This window comes from Dromiciops gliroides, chromosome 3, assembly GCF_019393635.1.
Source record: "Dromiciops gliroides isolate mDroGli1 chromosome 3, mDroGli1.pri, whole genome shotgun sequence".
Classification (NCBI taxonomy): Eukaryota; Metazoa; Chordata; class Mammalia; order Microbiotheria; family Microbiotheriidae; genus Dromiciops; species Dromiciops gliroides.
The window spans coordinates 93,937,304-93,962,834 of record NC_057863.1 but is presented as its reverse complement, the minus strand read 5'-3'; the positions used below and the strand labels follow the sequence as shown (position 1 = coordinate 93,962,834).

General features: G+C 40.8%; 1 protein-coding gene across 2 annotated transcripts; it reads left to right on the top strand.

Annotated features, from left to right (window-relative positions):
- Positions 1-502: 502 nt before the first annotated feature.
- Positions 503-2,347, top strand: LOC122750971 (serine/threonine-protein kinase PAK 4-like). 2 transcript variants are annotated; one of them, XM_043997860.1, is made up of 2 exons: positions 503-690; positions 1,219-2,347. In XM_043997860.1, the coding sequence occupies exons 1-2, from the start codon at positions 503-505 to the stop codon at positions 2,345-2,347; spliced, it is 1,317 nt and encodes a 438-aa protein (XP_043853795.1). The 2 variants fall into 2 exon arrangements, with proteins under 2 accessions (XP_043853795.1, XP_043853794.1); XM_043997859.1 differs by having other exon boundaries at positions 503-2,347.
- The last annotated feature ends 23,184 nt before the right edge of the window (positions 2,348-25,531 follow it).

Below are 25,531 nucleotides of genomic sequence, written 5' to 3'. Positions count from 1 at the left end.
CCCTATAGCAATGAAACCACAAGTCTAGTCCCTAGCAAAATATATATGAGACTCTGTAGTAGGCACCATGGAGGCTGGAAGGTAACAGATGCTGTTTGGTCTTCAAGAAACTTACAACCTAGACCACCCACACTGGTATCTTTTTAATTGGTTGATTGATTGATTGATTTAGAATTTTCCCCACCTTACATGTAAAAATAAATTGTAGGGGCAGCTAGGTGGCACAGTGGATAGAGCACTGGTCCTGGAGTCAGGAGGACCTGAGTTCAAATCCGACCTCAGACACTTAACACTTACTAACTGTGTGACCCTAGGCAAGTCACTTAACCCCAATTGCCTCACCAAAAAAAAAAAAAAAGACCAAATCGTAGAACAAGGCGGCGGCCGCTGTGGCGACTCTGGCCTGGGCTAGCTGAGCTGCGGCGAGGAGGGGACCTGAGTCCCGAGAGGATCGGAGAGCAAGGCCCAGTAGCTAGGACGAGGTGACGACAGCCCACACACCATGTTTGGGAAGAAGAAGAAGAGGCTGGAGATCTCGGCCCCGTCCAACTTCGAGCACCGCGTGCACCTGGGCTTTGACCAGGAGGAGCAGAAGTTCACGGGACTCCCCCGTCAGTGGCAGGGGCTCATCGAGGAGTCGACCCGGCGGCCCAAGCCCCTCATCGACCCTGCCAGCATCACCGCCATCCAGTATGGGGCCCAAAAGACCATCGTTCGGGGGAGCAAGGGCTCAAAGGATGGAGCCCTCACGCTGCTGTTGGATGAGTTTGAGAAAATGTCTGTGACCCGCTCCAACTCCCTTCGCCGGGATAGCCTTTCCCCGCCCCTGCCTGGTCCTCCGGGCCCATCCCATTCCCCGCCCCAGCAAGAGAACTGGCTGACCGAAGCTGAGGGGACGGGGGGCCGTGCTCGGGCCCAGGAGAAGGGACACCCGGAGTCTGGAGGCAGGGGTCCCGCCGAGGGTCGGAATCGAGCCGCTGGGCTCAGGGACCGTGGCGCCAGTGGCGAGGGAAGGCGGGACGGGATGGAGAAGAGGCCCAAGTCATCAGGGGAGGGAGCTTCGGGCCAGCCAGGGAGCCCCCAGCCACCTCGGGACAAACGACCCCTGTCGGGGCCTGACGTCCGGACCCCACGGCCCCCGGACCCAGGAGATGGGACAAAGTCATCGGCCAGGCCGTTTAACACAGACCCTCGAGCCGACTCAGACCACCCCCCCAGGGGCACAGAGCCCCAGGGAGAGCCCCGTAATCCTTCCCCCAATGGTCCCTCTGCAGGAGGCCTCCCTCCACACCCCTCTAAGCCGCTGCCTCGCGCTGCGCGGGACCCGGAGCCCACCCCTGCCCCGGGGACCCTGAGTCCACACGCTTCAGAACACCAGCTGGTCTCTCGCGTCTTCCCCTCGCCTTCGGCCCAGCCCGCCGTGCCCCCATCAGGACCCCGCTGTCCCCAGAGGGTGCCCCAGAGGGTGCCCCACGAACAGTTCCGAGCCGCGCTGCAACTCGTGGTGGACCTGGGCGACCCCCGGTCTTACCTGGAGAATTTCATCAAGATTGGCGAGGGCTCCACGGGCATCGTGTGCATTGCCACGGTCCGAAGCAGCGGCAAACTGGTTGCTGTGAAGAAGATGGACCTCCGGAAGCAGCAGCGTCGAGAGCTCCTCTTCAATGAGGTGGTCATCATGCGGGATTACCAGCACGAGAACATGGTGGAGATGTACAACAGCTACCTGGTTGGGGATGAGCTCTGGGTGGTCATGGAGTTCCTGGAAGGGGGAGCCCTCACGGACATTGTCACCCACACCAGGATGAACGAGGAGCAGATTGCCGCCGTGTGCCTCGCCGTGCTGAAGGCCCTGTCCGTGCTCCATGCCCAGGGCGTCATCCACCGGGACATCAAAAGCGACTCCATCTTGCTGACCCACGATGGGCGGGTGAAGCTCTCTGACTTTGGCTTCTGCGCCCAGGTGAACAAGGAGATGCCCAGGAGGAAGTCCTTAGTGGGCACCCCCTACTGGATGGCTCCCGAGCTCATCTCCTGCCTGCCCTATGGGCCTGAGGTGGACATATGGTCCCTAGGAGTGATGGTCATTGAGATGGTAGATGGAGAGCCTCCGTACTTCAATGAGCCGCCCTTGAAGGCCATGAAGATGATCCGGGACAACCTGCCCCCTAAGTTGAAGAACCTCCACAAGGTTTCCCCCTCCCTGAAGGGCTTCCTGGACCGTCTGCTGGTGCGAGACCCGGCGCAGAGAGCCACGGCCAGTGAGCTGCTGAAGCACCCTTTCCTGGGCAAGGCGGGCCCCCCGGCCAGCATTGTCCCCCTCATGCGCCAGAACCGCATGAGATGAGACTGGACCGCCCCGGCCCTTCCCCTGACCAAAGAAGCACCTCAAAGGCAGGTGCCCCCAGCCTGGGAGATGGACTCCTCTCCCCCTGAGGCAGGGGCGAGGATGGTGGGCTGACCCCAGCCTCCCCTCTCGTGGTCGCTCGCTGTCTCCTGCCAGGTGAGCCTCTGACTGGATGGATAGGCCCGGGTCACTCCATGGCCCCTTGCGGACCCTTCTGGGGAACTCAACTACTAAGTTTCAGTTTTGATTTTTTTATGTTTTTAATGAATGACTGCAGAGCAAGGGCAGTGAGGGTCTCGTTCTGGAGCAGAGACCCCCCCCCCCCTTCTACGCTCAAACCTCTGCCTCGACACTGGAAATGTGCAGCCCAGGGGAGTGTTCCCCCTGGCCTGGGAGGGCCCTGAGGCTCCTGAGAGCCAACACTACGGGAGACTACTGTTTGGGGTGGACAGCGTGTGGACCGAAGCACCACGCATCCCCATCTCGTGGCAGTGTCCTCGTGCGGCCTGTGCATGTCTGCAGTGGATGCTTGGACTTTGTGTCTCTGGAGTATGTGTGCATCTGTGCTTGTGTGTGTGTGTGTGTGTGTGTGTGTGTATGTGTATGTGCATGTGCATGTGCACACGCACGTGGCTGGCTGGCGTAGAGAAGGCATGTTGACATACAAAGTATGTGGAAAGCTTTCTCCTTTTCCCTATTTGGAGCCAGCCAGCAGGGGAGATGCTTGGGGATGCCTGGTGAATTCGACTGCCTGTGCTGATTTCTGATGCCTGGGGGATTTCAGGAGCCTCCCTCCTCTGGCCTCTGTTGAGAATACTACTGTGCTTCCTTGTGACCCTTTTTAAAAAAAGAGCTATTTAAATTGTCATTTCATAACACCCTAGGCCCTGGGCATCAGGGGCCTGGGCCCTGAATTTGGGCAGCCACGCTGCACGCCTGAACCCCCAGTTAGTTTTACAATTAAAACGTTCTTCATTTCTGGGGGGAAAAATTGTGACATTGATTTTTACAACTTTGTTACAAATTCTCTTCCTTCCTCCCTATCCCCCCTTAAGAACTCAAGCAACGCAATATGAGTTATACGTGTGCAGTCCTGCAAAACATAGCAGACAAAAAACTTTAGAAAAAGGAACTAACAACAACAAAATATACTTCCATCTGTATTCAGATACCATCAGTTCTTTCTGTGTAGATGGATTGCATTTTCCATAAGTCCTTCAGAATTGTCTTGGATCATTGCATGCTGAAAATAACTAAGTCATTCACAGCAGATCATCTTACAATATTGCTGTTATTTTGTATACAGTACATTTCACTTTGCATCAGCTCATGTAAGTCTTTCCAGGTTTTTCTGATAGCATTCTTCTCATCAATTTTTTTTATAGTAAACTACATTTATATAGTACTTTAAAGGGAGATTTCCTTGCAAAATACTCGAGGTTGATTATTGCAACAACATACCTGACAAAGAATTTTCTTCCCAATAGCCGAGCAAAGTACCACCACCATCATCCTCATCATCCTCATCTTACACTGCTCTTGCCTCTGCTTCAAATTTTTTTCTTCAGTTACTATTGCTAACTGTGTTTCCCTCCATCCTATTTGCTCCCCGTGATATTTACTCTACTTTCTATCTTCTTTTACCCTCTCATTGGCATCTTAACAGGGCAAATGAGGGGTAAAAGAATGGAAATCTTTTGAAGTACCAGACCCTACTTGTTCCTGGTAGTTATCAGTGCATGGCAACACTGAGAAGGGCTTTTCATTCCATGTTTCTTTCTAAGGTCTGGCATCAGAAAGAGTTCCAAATTCTCTAATCATAGCAGCCATGCACCGTGTCTCCATCTGCAATGAAATGTAGCTTTCACTGAAGCAAGTACAGGGGCTGGGGAAGCAGTCCACATTAGGGAGGAAAAAAGCTGAGGCAGATACAAAAATTCAAACCCACAGATTTGGAGCAAGTGAATTTCAGTTTGCTACGTTTTAGTGACTTTTCCAAGTATTATATTTGGTTCATGAGATTTAAGAAAATTGCGAAATAAAAATTAAGTGGCTGTATAACACCTGACTTTTCAGTTTTCTAATTTATTTCTTCTGAAGCAGCAGAGACAGATCTTCCTAAGGACAGAGTGCTTGAAGCACACAGGGCTGTGTGTACAATTATGGCAGAAAGATGCACTTAACAGAGTCAGAGGATCTGAGATCAAGTTGAAATTTGCTGCTGAGTGGCATCAGGCAAATCATTTTCCTTCTCTGGAATTCAGTTACCTCATTTCAACAAAAAAAAAAAAAAGAAAAGAAAGAAAGAAAAAAAAAGAAAAAAAATTGCAATAGTCTGTTCCAGTTCCAATCTTCTGTAATTGTGAGCCTGACTGGGAAGGTTGGGTGTGCCTGAGGCTTTGGTAATGCACTGTTCATTCTCCGTCCTCTGCAATAATGAAAGACCACCACCATCAACAGCAGCATTATCAATATATTGTCTAATTGTAGGCTAGATTTTAGTTCATTTTAAAGAAAAAAATACTGAATGACCTTTCAACTTTGTACTTTTCCTATCTTATGTCCAAAATAATTCTGATTCCAAAGTATTTTTAAAAAACATTTTATATTAATAACCACATGAAAGATGGCTCCAAATAACTAAAAATAAGAGAAATGGGGGGCAGCTAGGTGGCACAGTGGATAGAGCACCGGCCCTGGATTCAGGAGTACCTGAGTTCAAATCCAGCCTCAGACACTTGACACTTACTAGCTGTGTGACCCTGGGCAAGTCACTTAACCCCCATCACCCCACAAAAGAAAGAGAGAGAGAGAGAGAGAGAGAGAGAGAGAGAGAGAGAGAGAGAGAGAGAGAGAGAGAGAGAGAGAGAGAGAGAAATGTAAATTAAGGCAACCTTGAGGTTTCATCTTGCACCTAGCAAACCAGCTGACAGAAGGTGACGAAGTTGGAAGTATGGTGGGAAAATATGAACAATGATGCATCTGTGGTGGAGCTGTGAATTGGTACAACCATTCCGAAAAGCAGTTTAGAATTATGCAAATATAGTGATTCAAATATCAATACCACTTGACCTAGGAATTCCACTGCTAAGCTTATACCCCAAAGAGCTTACTGACAAAATTAAAGGCTCCATATACATCAAAATATTTATAGCAATACTTTTTTTATGGTGGCAAAGAGTTAGAACCAAAGTATGTGCCAGTTAATTGGAAAATTGCTAAACATATTGTGGTTCATGAATCTCATCTTAAACACTGTAAGAAATTACAGATGATGAATAAAGAAAGGTATGGAAAGACTTATATTAACTTATACAGAGAGAAGTAAGCAGAGCTAAAAAAAAATAAGCTCAATGACTACAATAATGTAAGTGAAAAGCATTATGCCACCACACAATCAAAACTCATGTTGCAAAATCTTAAAAAACAAGCCTGACCCTAAATAAGAGATATAAGAAGTCACCATACCCACTTCTTAGCAGAGGTAATGGTCCATGGCTATGGAATATTGCATATAACATCAACTTTTATCAAGATATTAATACATTTTACTGATTATTTTTCTCTCTTCTTTCTTTAAAAAAAATTTGTTGGGGCAGCTAGGTGGTGCAGTGGATAGAGCACCAGCCCTGGAGTCAGGAGCACCTGAGTTCAAATCTGGCATCAGACACTTAACACTTACTAGCTGTGTGACCCTGGGCAAGTCACTTAACCCCAATTGCCTCACTTAAAAAAAAAAACTTGTTATAAGAGAATGCAGTCTAGAGAGCAGCAGGGAGAGAAATATAGGTGATGTTAAAAACAAAAATATCAATAAAATCTATTTAAAATAACAGAAACTAGTGAACTAAAAATTAAACACTTTCCAAATTTACTTGATGTTCATATTTGCAAACTTCTATATTCTCCAAACATTTAAAAAGCTTTTGCCAGGCTGGTTAGTCCAGACCTTTTCATCTCTCATCAAGCCTTCTACACATCCTTCTGTCCACTTTCTTAGCTGAGGACTTCACCTCATATGCCACTAAAAAAAAAATTGAGAGGGGCAGCTAGGTGGCAGAGTGGATAGAGCACTGGCCCTGGATTCAGGAGGACCTGAGTTCAAATCCAGCCTCAGACACTTGACACTTACTAGCTGCATGACCGTGGGCAAGTCACTTAACCCCAATTGCCTCACCAAAAAAAAAAAAAAATTTTTAAATGGAGACAATTTGCCTAGACCTCACCCTTTTCCCCTCCCCCTCATCTCACATCATTCAGATATCTTCCTCCATTATTTCCTCTTTCACTCCTCTCTCTGGCCATTCCTCTTGACAAGACAATTCTTTAGATGTCCCCTTGATTTCATCTCCTCCTGTCTTTTCCGGTAAATTGTCTCCACTATCATCCACAATCTTTAACATCCCTCTACCCACCAATTCCTTCCCTGCTCTCTACAATTAAGTCCATTATCTTCCTCCATTAAAAAGAAAACTTCTCTTGATTCAACCATCCTAGCTACCTGTCTTCTAATATTTCTTTTCCCATTCTCAGTTAAACCCCTTATGAAAGCTGCATAATATTGGCACTCCCACTTCTTATCCTCTCACTCTTTTCTAAAACTTCTGCAATTTGTCTTCTTACCTCATCAATTCAGCTGAAACTACCCTCTGAAACTACCAATGAGCTCTTCATTGCTCGGTCTAATGGCTTAATCTCAATACTTAATCTCAATAATGATCTTCCTTGATTTCTCCAAACTCTTTTACACTGTTGATCACCATTTCCTACTGAAAACCCTCTCCTCTCTGGATTTTCATGGCATTTCTTTCTGCTGGTTCTCCTTCAACCTATCTGACCACTCTTTATCAGTTTCCTTTGCAAAGTCTTCATCCATATCCCTTGTATTAATCATGAGTGTTCCCAAAGATCCTCTTTTCTTCTAGCTCTGTACTATCTTACTTGGAGATCACATTAGCTCCTATATAAATGACTCCCAGATCTATATAATCCCAGGCCTAGTCTCTTTCCTGAGCTCTAGCATCATATCACCAGCTGCTGATTGTATATCTTGAACTAGATGTCCTCTGGGTATTTCAGACTCAACGTGTCCAAAACAGAACTCAAAATTTACCCCCCTCCAAACAAAACAAAACAAAACAGAACACACTATGCAATTCCCTCTCACTGTGAAGGGCACTACCATCCTCCCAGTTGCCCAGACTTACAACCTTAGAGTTTTACTATCTCTTGCCTCACATATCAAGTCTATTGCCAAATCCTGAACTTTTTACTTTCACAAAATCTCTTGTATACTTTTCTTTCTCTCCTCTTACACATCTGCCATCCCAGTATAGGTCTGAATGATCTATCATAGGTACTATCCTAATAGCCTTCCAACAGATCACCCTGCCCCAAGTCTTTCCACAAGCTAACACATCCTTAACTCAGCTTTTAGAATGATTTTTTTTCCTAACTGGAAGATCTCATCATGCCACCCTTGCTCTTAAACTCCAGTAGTTCCCTATTACCTCCAGTTTCAAATATAAAATGTTTGTTTTTTTCAAGCCCTTCCCAATCTGGCCTCTTCCTACCCTTTCCAGACTTCTTATACCTTGTTCCCTTCAATTTTCTCTATGATCCAGAAAAACCAGACTACTTGCTATTGCTCACATGCTCTCTCTATTCTGGCACCTTTGCACTGGCTGTTCCCCATGCCTGGAGCACTCTCCCTACTCACCTTTGCCTCTCAGTTTCCTTAGCTTTTATTCAAGACAGCTCAAATTCCACCTTCTCTCAAAGAAGGTGTTTCCTCATTTCCTAGCCAAGCCAAGTACCTTTCCTCTGACATTATTTTCTTACTACTCCTTATCTACTCTGTATATATCTTGTATGTCCATATTCACAATCAATCTTCAACTTTCAGAAGGTTAACATTCCTAAAAAATGGCATGAAAATAAGAAATACAAATGTTGATACATTGAACCTATGGGAAATAGGGGGTTAGGTTCCCATGTCCACCAAAAACTGTAATCTTTTGCTAGAGATTGCTAGAGATTGAGGAAAATACAATTTTTCTACATACAATTCTTTATAACAAAGCATTAATTCTGACAATATACACATTTCCTAACAGAGTAACCATGAAATAATCTATAAAATGTAGTACACAAAACAAAATTGGCAACATGCAAAACATTTTCCTTGCTAGTAATTCCTTGGAATTCTCTGGCTTTTGTGTGCTACTATCTCAATAAAAATTTCATTTCAGACAATATTCACCTTTTTTTGTGTGAGGCAATTGGGGTTAAGTGGCTTACCCAGGGTCACACAGCTAGTTAAGTGTCAAGTGTCTGAGGCGGGATTTGAATTCAGGTCTTTCTGAATCCAGGGCCGGTGCTTTATCCACTGCACCACCTAGCTGCCCCAATATTCACTTTTCATAACACATGAAATCTATTGTTCCATAAATACTTTCCACCATTTTGTAGATATAATGAATCATTGATTTGTTAACAGCAAACTGACTGACAGAGGCTGCAGACATTCCAGTACAAAGTTTATCTAACACCTTTATTCTCTCACTAAGCCACATCACTGACTTTGCACACTTGTGTGCTTAGAGCCCAAAGGACTTGAACCACACTTTGGGGGCATAATTGCAACACAGAACTTGAGTTTTAAAGGGTAAACAATGAAAACATGAAGCAAATGCATTGGCAGCTCTACAATGTCAGGGTGAACAAGACCAGTGAAATACCTACTAGGATTCCAAAAACTTAAGCATATTGCACCCTTCATTTTTTTTCTCTATTGCATATAACATGGATGTCAATGTGAACATGAAAATAAAATTACTAATAAAATCACGTGAATGCACACAAATATTGAGGATTGTATTTACATTTTGTCAGGCACAGCTCTAAGGACTGAGAATACAAAGAAAGGCAAAACACTTTCAATCAAGGGAGCCCACATTCTAAGGAAGGAGACAACATGTTTTATTACTTAAGGAACAAAACAGAACTGTTAAATCCAACTCAATCTAATATTTCATGTTTCATGTTTCAGGATATAGGAAAGGGCCTGGATATTGGAGGTCTAGTCCTCTGGTAAAGTTTTTCAACTCTAAAGGCTATAAAAGTCATTCAAAATCCTCTAGGGCTTTTGCACAAACAATAGATAGCCTGTGGGAAAAATATGGAATACTTTGCAGAATCTGTGCTGATTATAAACTTAATAGATCAAGTCACATAGTAGATTACAGGCAGAAAATGTTTCCTTATAAATGTTCAAAAGTGGTCACTGCTAAGATAATGCACAAAGGTATTATTAATGTCATTACTTGTGATGAAATAATGGGATTTTAGCAGATACTCGAAGACCCACCTGTAGATTAATCTATACTGATTGAATCAAGTGAGAGTGATTGACTGCTGATTAAGCCTACTTCAAGTTAATTGGATTGTATCAAGTTAATTGGATTGTAATCACACCTGGCTATCCCTTAAGAAGGTATAATTCTCAGAAACTAGACTATGAACTCAACTTGAGAACACCTTCAAAGACAATGGATTTGGATGACGCCAACCAATCACCTTGAAGCAGGGTGTAAGGACCGCCTCTGTTCCAGATGTATAAAAAAGCTTCCACAAACAGCTTGCGAAAGGGTGTTCCTGATTAAAGCAGGCTTCTTCTCAGGAAGAACCCAACCAGGCTGGAACTCTAGGCTAGACTGGAGCTGAAGCTTCTGATTTAAGGTGACCACAATTTAGATTTTAAACATCACATACTTAAGCAACATACTGCCCAACGATTGCTAAGGAAATCAAAGAATCCAGAAAGCCAACCTGTCCTTTGAGAGACAAAAGTGTGATGCCAGTGGCCAGCCTGAATTGAAGATATACTGAGCAGAGAGGATACTTATTTGTGGTATAGCAGAATAAATATTAGCCTTCCAGGACCTAGGTTGAAGTGCTGGAACTGACATTTACTAGCTCTGAGACACTGAACTTTTAACATTCAACCTTTCTGTGACTCATTTTTCTTCTGTAAAATGGAAATAATAATACTTGTACTGCCTACCTTCTAATTTATTATGAGAAAAGTTTTTTTTTGTAAACCCTAAAGTAGGTTCATAACTTTGTAAATGTCTAAAAGTGAGTCCTTAGCACAAAACATAAATTCAAGAGCAAAGCTATTCTGATTTCAAGAGAATTCAGAGCGTTCACCTCTGAAGAATACAGCCACAGAGAAGAAACTAGAAAATAGATAGCCAGCCCTATAGGAGACAAATGGTCAAAATATTTGGCCATTTTAAAAGAAGAAACAAAAATATCTAAAAACATCTGGTGCAAGACAAGTCCTCAAAGGATAGAACTATTTTTTTTAAATAAGAAATAAAGGGTATCAACATCCATCTAGAAATGTTCAAACTTGGGGGCAGCTAGGTAGCACAATGGATGAAGCACCAGCCCTGGATTCAGGAGGACCTGAGTTCAAATCTGGCCTCAGACAGTTGACACTTACTAGCTGTGTGACCCTGGGAAAGTCACTTAACCCTCATTGCCCCACAAAATAAGGGGGGAAAAAAAGAAAAAAATGTTCAAACTCAATAATACAGAAGTGACAATCAAAATAAGGCGGATGTATTAACTCACTTCAATTTTCCAAGATCCTAAGTGGGTTATACCCTTTTACCCAGAGATCTCAGTGAGTATATACCCCAAGGAAATCAATCATAGGAAGGTCTTATATACACACATATTCATAGCAGCACCATTTATGATAACAAAAACAAATATATCCAAAGATAAGGAAATGGGCTGTATGGAAGAAATTGCTATCTGGTCTATTGATAGAGTGCTCAAAGTCTTGGCTCCACTCCTTCAAAGGGATTTTCAGGTATTAGGAGCCAAATATCTCCTCTTCCTTCATCTTCCAGTGCTATCTCCCACCAATGTTGAGAAAAGAAAGAGGACTTAGGCATTGGAGTCAATTAAAGTACTAGTTAATTATCAGTAATGTACTAGACACTGTGCTTAACTCTGGGGATGCAAAGATAAAAAACAAAGTTTTCCTTACCTTCAAGCAACTCACATTCCATCCGGGGGAACCAATATGCATGTGGAAAATTAAACATAAAATAGGCACAAATTAATTTCCAGGAAAAAGGCTTGGATATAATATGAAGGGCAATCAATTAGGCAATGGCTAAACAAGCTGTGGTATATGATTGTGATGTAATATTATTGTGCTATAAGAAATGACAAGCAGGATGATTTCAGAAAAACCTGGAAAAACTTACAGGAACTGATGCATAGTGAAGTGAGCAGAACCAGGAGAATTGTACAGAGTAAGAGCAATATTATTTGATGAAGAACTGTGAATGACTTAGCTATTCTTAGCAATACAATGATCCTAGACGATTCTAAAAGACTTATGATGAAGCATACTATCCACCTCCAGAGAAAGAACTGATATTATTTGAACACAGATTGAAACACTTTATTTTTCACTTTCTTTCATTTTTTTCTTTTCCTCAAGTCTTCTTGGCAAGATAACTAATATGGAAATGATTTATAAAATTGCACATGGATAACCTATATCTGATTGCTTACCATCTCGTGGAGGTGGGGAGAAGGGAAGGAGGGATAGAATTTGGAACTCAAAACTTTAAATAAAATTGTTTAAAATAGAAAAAAATGCCTAATATAAGTATTAAAAATAATATGAAGAGCAGTTTATAAATAATAGAATAAAGGTTCCAAAAGCCACAGTACAAGGGAAAGGCTAGGACTGATATGGTTAGGTATGAGGGAACAGAGAGTAGTGATTAAGGAGACTGGGAGGATGTCCATCAATTGAGGAATGACTGAATAACTGGTGGTATATGAATGTGATAGAATACTATTGTGTTGGTATTACGGCTTCTTTTCTTCAGTACAACTCTGCTGGGGTGGATGGGAATAGATTATGGATGATAACTCATGGAAGTATAATCACGTAGTTGTTAGAAAACTCAGGAAGGGCAACCATAAAAAGGTGGTGGGAGTGAGCTGGCCAAAAGACACACCAAGAACATGTTACCAGTGTGCCATAGTTATGGGGCACAAGGAAATAGCACAACTAAAAAGGCATTCTGCCTGGTATATACAGAAATCTCTCAAAACCAAGTCATCAGACAGAATGGAAGAGCTACCTGATATTTACACTTAGGTTCTGCATATACCAGATTTAGCCTTATTCCCAAGAGCAGATTTTATGTAACTATAGCAAGGAAAAGACTGCCAGTCACAATAGTAACAAGTATTTATTAAGTGGCAATTATGTGCCATGCTGTCTCATTTATTTTAGCTACATATGCACACTCAGCAATCATCATTATCAATTAATCCATAAACATTTATTAAGTGTCTACTATATGGTAGGCACTGCACTAATTGCAAGGTTACAAAGAGTCAAAAGACAGTCCCAGCCCTCAAGGATCTTACAATCTAACATTAATGTTATTTAAATTGTTTTTGCATAACCTACATTCCCTAATATATTTCTTTCTTTTTTCCCTCCCAAACAGTCATTTCTTATAACAAAGGAAAAAAGTGGGGGAGGAACAGTTTGTCAAAATTAACCAACATATTAACCAAATAGGATGCATATGCAGTGGTCCATATCCCTAATCTCCCATCTCTACAAAGAAAGGAGGAAAGGTAAATCTCATATTTCTTCTTTCTCACCAGTTTAGGTCACTATAAATTCATAGCATTCCATTTTCGTTGTTGGGCCTATGTGCATTAGATTTACATTGTTTTAGGTATTATGTATTGTTTTTCCCTAGTTCTGTTTATTTCACTTTGCTAATATTGGTTCATGTAAATCTTCTCAGATGCCTTTGTATGTTTATATCCATTGTTCCTTACAGGCTAGTACATTTTTATTTTATTCACATGCTACATTTTATTTAACTAGTCTCCAATCAATGTACATCCATTTGGTTCATTAGCATAATTTTTTAGCAAAATATATGTACATGACGATGGAAGTAATCCTAGAGAGAATTTAGTACATGCCCAAAATTTAGTAGATGAGGAAACAACACACACACATCACACACACATACATGCATGCATGCATACATGAAAGATGGAAAGAAAGGGGAGGAGGGGGCAGCTAGGTGGTGCAGTGGATAAGGCACCAGCCTTGGATTCAGGAGGACCTGAGTTCAAACCCAGCCTCAGACACTTACTAGCTGTGTGACCCTGGGCAAGTCACTTAACCCCCATTGCCCTGCAAAAAAAAAAAAAAGAAAGAAAGAAAGAAAGGGGAGAAAGGAGAGAGGGAGGGAGGGAGGGAGAGAGGAAGATCAAATTGCCAACATTTGCTGGATTATGGAGAAAACAAGGGAGTTCCATAAAAACACCTTCTTCTGCTTCATTGACTACACTAAAGCCTTTGACTTTGTGTTTAATCTCTTTTCAGTCATGTCTGACTCTTTGTGACCTTATTTGGGGTTTTCTTGGCAAAGATATCAGAGTGGTTTGCTATTTCCTTCTTCGGATCATTTTATAGATGAGGAATCTGAGACAAACAGGTTTAAATGACTTGCCTAGGGTCATACAGCTATTCAGTGTCTGAGGCCAGATTTGAACTCATGAAGATAAATCTTTTTGATTCCCAGCCCAGTGCTCTAACCGCTGCACTGTACCTAGCAGCTTTTTGACAGTGTGGATCACAACAAAATGTGACAATTCCTCAAAAAGATGGGAATACCAAGATCATCTTACTTTTCTCCTGAGGAGACTACATGCGGTTCAAGAAGCAACAACCAATTGGTTTAAAATGGGGGAGGGGAGGGGTGGAGAGCACAAGGTTATATGTTGTCATCTCATTTATTTAGCTTATGTGCTGAGTGCCTCATGCAAAATGCAAGGCCAAACGAATCAAAAGCTGGAATTAAAGTTGCTGGGAGAATATCAACAATCTCAGATATGCAAATGATATCACTCTGCTGGCAGAAAGTGAAAAAGACTTAAGAAGCGTCTTGATGAGGGTGAAAGAGGAAAGTGTAAAAAAAGTAGCTTGAAGCGAAGCATCAAAAAAAGCTAAGATCTTAGCAACTGGTTCCATCACTCCCTGGAAGATAGAGAAGAAATGGAAGCAGTGTCAGATTTTATATTCTTGGGCTCAAAGATCACTGCAGACAGCAAATGCAGCCATGAAATTAAAAGATGTTTGCTCCTTGGAAGGCAAGCTATGACAAATCTGGACAGCATACTAAAAAGCAGAGACATCTTGCCAACAAAGGTACTTATAGTCAAAGTTATGGTTTCTCCAGTAGCAATGTATGTCTATGAGAGTTGAATTGTAAGGGAAACTGAACATTGCAGAATTGATGCTTTCAAGCTGTGGTGCTGGAAAAGACTTTTTTTGGATGGAAAAGACTTTTGAGAGTCCCTTTTGACAGCAAGAAGATGAAATCAGTCAATACTTAAGAGAAGTTCATTCTGATTATTCATTGGAAGGTCAAATACTAAAGCTGAAGATGAAATACTTTGGTCACATAATGAAAAGACAGGATTCATTGGAAATGACCCTGATATCAGGAAAGATTGGAGGCATAAGGAGAAGGGGACAGCAGAGGATAAGATGGATAGATAGTGTCATGGAAGCAATGACCATGAGCTTGGACAGACTTCAGAAGATAGTGAAGAGTAGAAGGGTCTGACATACTATAGTCCATGGGGTCATGAAAAGTGAAACATGACTGAACAACAACAACAGAGAGATAGAGATAGGTCAATAAGCAGATATGTTGCATTGTGCCCGTTTATAGTATGTCAGTAATACAATCCCTATTTTATATACTGAGCTATTAAAGCTCTTCATTATTAAATAACTCATACAATCATGTAGTTATGGTGGCAGAAATCAGCATCTGCTCCCCACCTACTTGATTCCCCTCACTACGATGACATTTACAATAGTAACAGAAATTATAATATGCAGTACTGTTCCTTCTAGTCCAGCTGTATTTAGCACTCTCCAAACCTGTTCTCTTCTTCCTGCCTCCTTGACTTTTCTCATGTCTTTTTATAATTTATATCTCTATCCATTGCTATCCTTCCATTCTTCAAAGCCAAACTCATGGGTTTCCTCTTCCATGAAGTCTTGTGCTTCTAATCTTATCTCCACTTCCCCCAAGAAACACTTGATCTCTAAGCTCTCTCACAATTCTTTGCTTATACCTGACCTTGCATTTGCTCCTAAATTTTAATTTGTATCACTGCTGTGCTGAAATTGTATCTCACTCTGTTCCTCCTGACCTCCCTTCTACTTAGTATAGTAATTAAGTTTATAAGTAGCCAGTATAAAGGAACAATAGCAGGAAGTAAGATTACAAAGTGGAAGCCAGAAGTCACTTATAGACTGTCCTACAGATCAAAGGAACACAACAGTTACTTGCAAACTGTCTCATAAATTAACTAAAGTCACATCCTGAAATTATGTGCCAAATCAAAGGAAGTCAGGTAGGCCTTACTAAAGGGCTCTTTGGTCTTGCTAACTGCTTATGGTTTGTAAATCTCAGAGAAGCTCCAGACATCTGCAGTAAGACCAGAAGAACCCCAAATGTTGCTGATAACTTTAAGATGATGTGAGTATGTTAATGAACTAACTTTAAGATGGCATGGATAAGAGTTAGTTTATCCCCCACCAAAACCCATAAAAAGGAATCTCCAAATTCCTGCCCCCACCCCAGCATTGTCTGATCTTCATCGGGGTCCATGCTGCCTGAGTGCTCCTAATTCCAATCCATTATTATGTTAAATGCCTCTCCTCATCCCCATTCTCTTCAGTATGCTGCCTGCCTTCCTCCACAACCCCATCTCCATTCCCATCATGTCTAGCTCTGTATCCCTCACCACCACCATACCATTTGCCTGTGTACTTTCTGTGCCTTATTAAAGTAGCATTGAAGCCTTACTCCCCATTTGCTGCTATTATGGTCTTTCCCAGTGAATATCTAAAGAATCATGTATGCCTATAACCCCCATTACTCAACTCAGAGGAATCCCCTTCTGGTTTCATTCTATGTCATAAATTAATTAGCAATTCAACATGCCATTTGTGTTCCTTTCTTATCTCATCAGAGCACTAGCCCTGAAGTTAGGAGGACCTGAGTTCAAATCTCACCTTAGACACTTAATAGTTGTGTGACCCTGGGGAAGTCACTTAATCCCAATTGCCTTAAACATCCAGGGCCATCTCTTGTCCTGATAGATATCTTGCCACTGAACACAGACGGCTCTCGAGGAGAGAGTGAGGTTGATGACCTTGCACAGCCCTCCCTCACTTAAAATCCAATTCAGTACAAGTCATGACATGACCCCAATGCCATGGTCCTCTTATCAAATGAAGGACAAACAACAACAACAACAACCTCAAGCTCTCTGAGGGTAGGGACACAGTCTTATTTTATCTTTTTACCCCAGTATGAGATGTTTGCTTAATGTTTGCTGAATTGAATGGAATTGAGTGATGGCAGAGGTGAAGGGGAAAGACAACCATGAGATTCTACTAAGATGCAAATTCAGCAGGATGAGAAACATGTTATTTCAGGAGGCGCAAACTGCAGCTTGCACATACAAAGAGATTATTTCCTGGTAGATTTTAAGCAATAATTTATACATTGCAATTTAATTGATTCAACATACAGCCAAAAGGGTGAGAAAAGAACCACCTTGCTCAAAAGTGGCAAAATACCCCCAGAAGAATTGTCCTGGGTATGCTCCATCCTAAAGCCTATTAAAGCCACTTGAACAACTATATCCTAGGCATGAGTTTTCCATTTAATTTTAATAAAATGTTACTGAAGAAAAGTTGGGAGACACTGGCAATGAAGTATGTGCCCAGCTAGATGTGACATTTCATTCCATTTCTGGACACCTTTGGAGATAAATGTACTAATCCTAGCGCCTGTGAAATTTGGTCCCTGGTTATCCCAAAAATGAAATGTCATGTATAGCAACTTATTCTTTATTGCTTAATTTCTTCCTGCATGGCCAACAAATCAGAGTGACAAAGACAACAGCTATTTGGGAATGGAATGCCACATGCATTAAATAAAATGCAGTTTATTGGAAACTTCAGCCCTGCTCTTGACTAGAGATCAATGAAAATGTAGACTTGAAAACATTCCTCATTACTCCCTGAACAAGCATGATTATGGGTCTTTAATTTGGTTTTGACTGAAATAATAAAGCAAAATAGGGAAGTCACCATGAATATATTGCACTGTTGCAGCCTCACAGTCTGTGTAAACAATACATATCTCCCAGCAAACCTTTTATAGCCTAAATAAGTCTATAAGACAATGAGAATGGGAAGTTAGATTTAAAAGCTGGGTAGTGATCAGCAGAATAAGGAAATCAGCTCATGCAAGAGAGCTCATTCTTTTCATGATTGAGAACATCAGTGATTATTTTCCAATCTTAAACTCAAAAGATCTTCACGTACTCTGAAGCTTTCTAAGAAATTTGGTAATGTGTATGATGCATTGACTATCCTGCTTTTTCGAGTCATAATGGGAAAAGAAATGGAATTGGAATCAGAGAATTTGGGTTCAAATATCACTTCTGATAGTTGCTACCTGTGTGATCTTGGGCAAGTCATCTATCTTCTCTGAACCTCGCAGTTCATCTGTAACATAAGGGACTTGGACTAGATGTCTGTTTATATCCCTTCCAACTCCTAATCTATGATGCTTTCTCAAAAGTAGCTGTAGATTCTGACCAATTCTATCCTTAACTCCAAATCCCAAGGCCAAGAGAAAACTTCCCTTTTCTTCTTGAACGGCAGACAACAACTTCTGAGATTATTGTTGGAAATGAAGTCAGTCAGAGATTGTCATGTGTGGGAGGATATGCATATACGATCCATAGGCCATCTTCATCCCCCAAAGGAGATAGAAGGCAGTATTTACAAAGCCTATAGAAGATAAGATTACAGTATTGCTCTTGGTCCCCTCCTTCTCTGCTTTTTTTCCATTTAGCAGGGTTATTCAAAACCACCTCATATAAAGATCTAGTTTCTAGCAGAACTAAAGCTTACACTCTGTTGTTGCTGCTACTCCCCACTTTAGGGGGCTTCACACAACCTCATTTGATGCCTAGTCTTCTTTTTGTACTTGACTGGGATCTGTACAGAGACACACACCAGATTATATAATAGCAATTAACATTAAGGCAATGTTTATAGTTGTGAAATGTTTTACTTTACAGGCAATGTAGATGGTACAAGGATAGAGTACTGTATTTGGAGTCGGAGGCTCTGTTTCAGAGGACATGGTTTCAAATCTTAGTTCTACTATTTATTACCTCTGTGATTTTAGATTAGTCTCTCTGTCTCTGTCTCTCTCTCCCTCTCTTTCTCTCTGTCTCTCTGTCTGCCTCTGTCTCTGTCTCTGTCTCTCTCTCCCTCTCTTTCTCTCTGTCTCTGTCTCTCTCCCTCTTTCTCTCTGTCTCTGTCTCTTTTTCTCTCTCACTGTCTCTGTCTCTGTTTCTGTCTCTCTGCCTGTCTCTGTCTCTCTGTCTGCCTCTGTCTCTGTCTCTGTCTCTCTCTCCCTCTCTTTCTCTCTGTCTCTCTGTCTCTGTCTCTCTCCCTCTCTTTCTCTCTGTCTCTCTGTCTCTGTCTTTTTCTCTCTCACTGTCTCTGTCTCTGTTTCTGTCTCTCTGCCTGTCTCTGTCTCTCTGTCTGCCTCTGTCTCTGTCTCTGTCTCTTTCACTCACTCTCTCTCTGTCTCTCTGTCTCTGTCTCTCTCCCTCTCTTTCTCTCTGTCTCTTTTTCTCTCTCACTGTCTCTGTCTCTGTTTCTGTCTCCCTGCCTGTCTCTGTCTCTCTGTCTGCCTCTGTCTCTGTCTCTGTCTCTGTCTCTGTCTCTCTCACTCACTCTCTCTCTCTCTGCTGAAAGGTAGATAATAGAGCAAGATCTACTTAGAGATACTATTCTCTGTCTTCTTTATCTTTCTCTGTCTCTCTGGTAAAATGAAAGGTTGGGAGCAAATGACCTCTACAATCTCTTCTAGCTCCAAACCCCATGATTTTGTAGCATGGTCCACATAACATAGTAAATTGGATCTGTGAAAACACATTTTAGGTGTTACATTACAGGAAGCACTTAATTTCATAGGAACAGTAAAACACATTACTAGGTGAGACAATAATACTTCGTTCCATAGGAAAAAAAGTTATAATATGAAGTACCTTCATAGCTGACCAAAATTCAGAAGATGAACGCTTAAATTAGGCCTTAACAAAGACCGTTTTTGTATTATTTTAAAACCAATTTATTCAAAAGTCTTTATTTATATTCTAAATTTTTATAGGTATATTTCTATGCTATTGAGTTACTGGTTTTCTCATTGTTCTTGTTCTTAATTTCAGTTAGGATAATTGTTGTAAACATCTATTTTTTTGGAATCTCTCCAAATCATTTGCTTTAGGTTCTTTGTTGTATTTATTGTGAGATTTATCCTTCAGCATCTTTTTTTTTGTTTTCCCCTTCTTATTTTTTATCTTCATCATCTTATTCCTTAGATTTGAATTCAGATTTGAAAAAGCAAACTTTTCATTTAGACCAGAAAATTCAGATTTTTTTTTTCATTTTTACTTTCAGAACTTTAGTCATCTTTTCATTCAGGGGTTTTAAAAAATAATATTTCCTTTTTTCACCAGTTACATGTAAAGACAATGTTTACCTTCATTTTTATAAATTTTTGAGTTCCTAATTTTCTCTCTCCTTCCCTCACCTCCTCTTCCTTAGAACAATAAGCAATTTGATGTAAGTTATATATGTTTAATCATGCAAAACATATTACCATATTAGTGTTGTAAAAGAAGATACAGACCCAAAGGGGGAAAAAAACATAAGAAAAACACAGAAAGTGAAAAACAGCATGCTTCAGTCTGTGTTCAATCAATATCAGTTTTTTCTCTGAAAGTAGATAGCATTTTTAATCATGAGTTCTTTGGAATTGTCCTGGATCATTGTATTGCTGAGAAGAACTAAGTAATTCACAGTTGATCATCAGTTGCTGATTATGGTGTACAATGTTCTTTTTCTGCACACTTTGTTTTGCATCAGTTCATATAAGTCTTTCCAGGTTTTTATAAAATCTGCCTGCTCATCTTTTTTTTTTTTAGAGCAATGAGGGTTAAGTGACTTGCCCAGGGTCACACAGCTAATAAGTGTCAAGTTGTCAAGTGCCTGAGGCCAGATTTGAACTCAGGTCCTCCTGAATCCAGAGCTGGTGCTTTATCCACTGTGCCACCTAGATGCCCCCTCATCATTTCTTATAGCACAGTAATATCAGGGACTTAATGACTGCTTTATTGTTACTTTCCACATCTTCTTAAAATTTATAGTATGATTGTTTATGGACTTCCTAATATAGTGCCTCTAAAAGAAAAAGGAGAGGAGCAGTCAGCTACTTCAATAACATCCAAGATCTCCACAGGAACCAAATCTTGTAAAAATTGAGGTACATTTATTTATTTGAAGGTTCTACCCAACCCTTGAGAGAAGTTGCTACATCTCAGAGTTTGCATCTACAATGGGGAAGGGGGGAGAAGGTGGGGTCATGAGGCAAATCTCATTCTACTACATTCTCCAGGAGCCTGTGTGTGATTTCAGCAACTTCTAGTATGCTCAATTTAAAAAGGATAATAGAAATCTCATGGGAAGGAGAAAGATATAGGAGTGTAGACATGGAAAGAGAAGCTTTGAAAGAGGTGCTTTGAAAAAGGAAACTGGGGCTGCACTGGGGGAATCTGAGACATGGAAATCTCAGCCTAGTTCTGATTTTAGAGTTGTAGTAGCTGAAAGGGTGACACACACTAACTGCTATTGCAGTTCTGAAAGGTAGATAATGGAGCAAGCTCTACTTAGAGATACTCTGTCTCCTTAATATCCAGCCATAAGTTTAGATGAACTGTGACAATCTCTGGAAGGGTTATGATGCCTGGGGGCTACAATTGTATTGGATTGTGATTGTACCAAGTTTGCTTGGGGGTAGGATGTAGCATCTCTATGAGTATGAAATACCCAGTATACTAGCTATCTGTATCATGCTCTTATAATTTATTTAGCTTCATAATTTTAGTAAATATTTTTACTCATATATGTTGCTTAAGTTCAACACTTGTATGACCATCAATCTAGTTATTTTTTGGCAATTGAATATAACATTACGATATATTATGTCAATCAACTATATCAATATACCATGAACCTAGGAAGCAGTAAGTGGTTTGAGAACCATGGGGGCAGGATGGGGAAGAAGGATCCATATCATAGTATTCTTTTTCCTCTTTTTCTCAGATACTGGCTTAGCTTCTTGAGCATCAATTTCCATGTTTTCCTCTTTGATGTCATAGACTGATCATGTCAAAACATCCAAAGAAGTTGGGAAATGAGAAACTAATTGGAACTCTTTATTGTATAGCTTGACAAAGAAGAAAATTAGCCATTTTTTCAGTGTTTAGGACCATTTTTATTAGATGAAAGATTTTTTTTTTAAGTGAGGCAACTGGGGTTAAGTGACTTGCCCAGGGTCACACAGCTAGTAAGTGTTAAGTATCTAAGGCCGGATTTGAACGCAGGTACTCCTGACTCCAGGGCCGGTGCTCTATCCACTGCGCCACCTAGCTGCCCTGATGAAAGATTTTTTTGCAGGGTGATGAAGGTTAAGTGACTTGCCCAGGGTCACACAGCTATTTTATCCACTTTATCCACTGTCATCTAGCTGCCCCAAGACCATTTTTATAATATAAATATGGTCAACAACACTCCTCCCTTCACTTATCCCGTCCCCAACTTACCTAGGATTTCTCATTTGTAAGGAAGAGCCAGGGAAAATGAAATCTATCTGACATATTCCTTTCCATCCCATACCTGCAGTGAACCTGAGGGAAGAAAGATGACAAAGAGGCATTCTCAATTAGGATCTCAGGGTCCACAGTAAAACTTCACTCCTTCCAAAACTAGCTCCTGGAAAAGACAATAGCCAAAGACAATTCCAAAGGACTCATGATAAAAAATGCTATGTGAGGGGCAGTTAGGTGGCGCAGTAGATAGAGCACCGGCCCTGGAGTCAGGAGGACTTGAGTTCAAATCCGGCCTCAGACACTTAACACTTATTAGCTGTGTGACCCTAGGCAAGTTGCTTAACCCCAATTGCCTCACAAAAAAGAAAAAAAAAAGAAAAGATAAGAAAAATGCTATGTGCCTCCAGAGAAAGAACTGATGGAGTTTGAATGCATTCTAAAGCATGCTATTTTTACTTTATTTTTATTTTTTAGTTTGAGTTTTCTTCCCCAAAATGACTAATGTGGAAATATGTTTTACGTGACTGCACACAAGGGACAGCTAGGTGGTGCAATGCATAAAGCACCGGCCCTGGATTCAGGAGGACCTGAGTTCAAATCTGACCTCAGACACTTAACACTTACTAGCTGTGTGACCCTGGGCAAGTCACTTAACCCCAATTGCCCCACAAAAATAAATAAATGAAATACATGACTGCACATGTAGAACCTATATCAGATTGTTTACTTTCTCAGAGATGGGAGAGGGGAGGGAGGAAAATAATTTGGAACTCAAAATTTAAAAAAACAACAAATGTTGAGTATTGTTTTTACATGTAACTGAGGGAAAATAAAATATTATTTTAAAAAAAGAAAAGACAACACCATGATTGCAGAGTACAAGCAGCAACCCAGCTGAACTCTCCCAATGTTCCTCTCCAAACAACTTTAAAATAACTCCTCAAATCAAATTTAGGAGGAGCAGAGCCAACAAAATGTCATAGTGAAACATGTTTCTACCCTAAGACAACTTAGGAGTTTGACATGAGAGGTCTGTGACACCAGGGTGGGAGCCTCTTGGTACCCACCAGGAGCACTGGCTGTGGGCCTGTGAGGCAGCATTTCTGGGTCACTGTGAGGCTGGAGAAGTGTGATTGTGATCTGTCACAAAGGCCCATGGGCCCTAGTCACAGTACCAAGGCCAAGAGGACTGCTAGCACTTATGACTGCAGGGGAGCAGGGGTCCTTCCTGGGACAAGATCAGGAGAACAATGAGCACATATCTCCTTAGATCACACTACCTTGTAAACACTGAAAATTTGAAGAACCCCAGAACTAGCTCTGAAAACAGCAGCATGAAAAAGGCTGAAGCTTGAGACACTGTCTCCTCACCCCCAGGTGAGCAGAGTTCAATTTTAACATAAAGTTCTATGTCAACAAATAGGATAGAAAAATAAGTAAACAACAAAAAAGGAATTTAACCATAAAAAGCTACTATGGATGGGGCAGTTAGGTGGTACAGCAGATACAGCACCAGCCCTAGAGTCAGGAGGACCTGAGTTCAAATCTGGCCTCAGACACTTAACACTTATTAGCTGTGTGATACTGGGCAAGTCACTTAACCCTGATTGCCTTAAAAAAAAAACTACTATGGTGGCAGGGAAAACAAAGATATAACATCAGAAGAAGATAACAATGTTATAATAGCTACAAAAAATCCTCAAAAAATTCTAATTGGACCCAAGCCTAACAAAAATTCCTGGAAGAGTTCAAGAAAGAGAGATGAGTGTTAGAGGAAAAATTCGGGGGGAAATGAGAGTGATGAAAGAAAATTATGAAAAGAGAATTAACAACTTGGTAAAAGAGACACAAAAAATACTGAAGAAAATACCTTAAAAAACAGAAATAGTCTAATGACAAAAGAGGCACCAAAATTCCCTGAAGAAAATAATTCCTTAAAAAGCACAGTAAATCAAATAGAAAGGGAGGTACAAAAATTTATTGAAGAAAAGAATTCCTTAAATATTAGAATTGGACAAGTAGAAACTAATGATTTTATAGGACATCAAGAATCAATTTTTTTTAAAGTCAAAAGAATGAGAAAAATAGAAAAATGTGAAATAGCTCACTGGGAAAACAACTGACTTGAAAAATAGATGAAGGAGAGATAATTTTAAAATTATTGGACTACATGAGAGTCATGGTCAAAAAAAAAGACCCTAGATATCATATTTCAAGAAATTATCAGGGAAAAGTGACCCTAATATATTAGATCCACAATATAGGTTCCACAAATCACCTTCTAAAAGAGATACTAAATAAAAACTCCTAGGAATATCATTTCCAAATTTCAGAGCTCCCAGGTCAAGAAGAAAATATTGCAAGCATCCAGAAAGAAACAATTCAAATATAGTGGAGCCACAGTCAGAATCACACAAGATTTTGTAGTTTCCATGTTGAAGGAACAAAGGGATTAGAACATAATGTTCCAGAAGACCTTTGTATGGAATTATCCTAGACAGTAATCCTAGGAGCTAGGATTAAAACCAAGAATTATCTACCCAGAAAAATGAGTATAATCCTTCAGGAGGAAAAAAAAATGGGTATTTATAAAATAGAGGATTTTCAAGCATTCCTGAAAAACAAAAACAGAGCTGAATAGAAAATTTGACATTCAAACAGAAGACTCAAGAGCAGCATTACAATGGTAAACATTAAGGAGTAATCATACATTAAACTGCTTCCATTCCTACGTGGGAAGATGATACATGTAATTTCTATGAACTTTATGATTATTATGACAGAAGGAGTCTACATAGACAGAGAGCATGAGTATAAGTCAGTTATGTTGGGGTGATCTAAAAAATGAATGGGTGAGAAAAAGGGATCTGCTAGAAGAAGGGGAAGGGAGAAGTAGAATGAGGGAATTTTTCTCACATAAAAGAGGCTTGCAATTAAGAGCTTTTATAGTGGAAGGGGGAAATGGGGTGGTGGTGGTAGGCAATGCTTGAGCCTCACTCTCATCAGAATTGGTTCAAAGAGGGAAGAATATATATATACAGACTCAATTGGGTATAGAAATCTGTTACCCAATAGAGAAATAGGAGGAGAAAGGGATAAGAGATATGGGTTGGGGATAACTACAAAAGGGAGGGGAGATTCAGGGAGACAGTGGTCAGAAACAAAACAGACTTTTGATGAGAGACAGGATAAAAAGAAAGAATGGGATAAACAGAAGAAAATTGGATATAGGGAAATATATAGTTAATAATCATAACTGTTGGGGGCAGCTAGGTGGCACAGTAGATAGAGCACCAGCCCTGGAGTCAGGAGTACCTGGGTTCA

What these genes read in the sequence shown, in the direction of transcription:
- LOC122750971 (XM_043997859.1), top strand. Translation starts at nt 503, where the DNA reads ATGTTTGGGAAGAAGAAGAAGAGGCTGGAGATCTCGGCCCCGTCCAAC.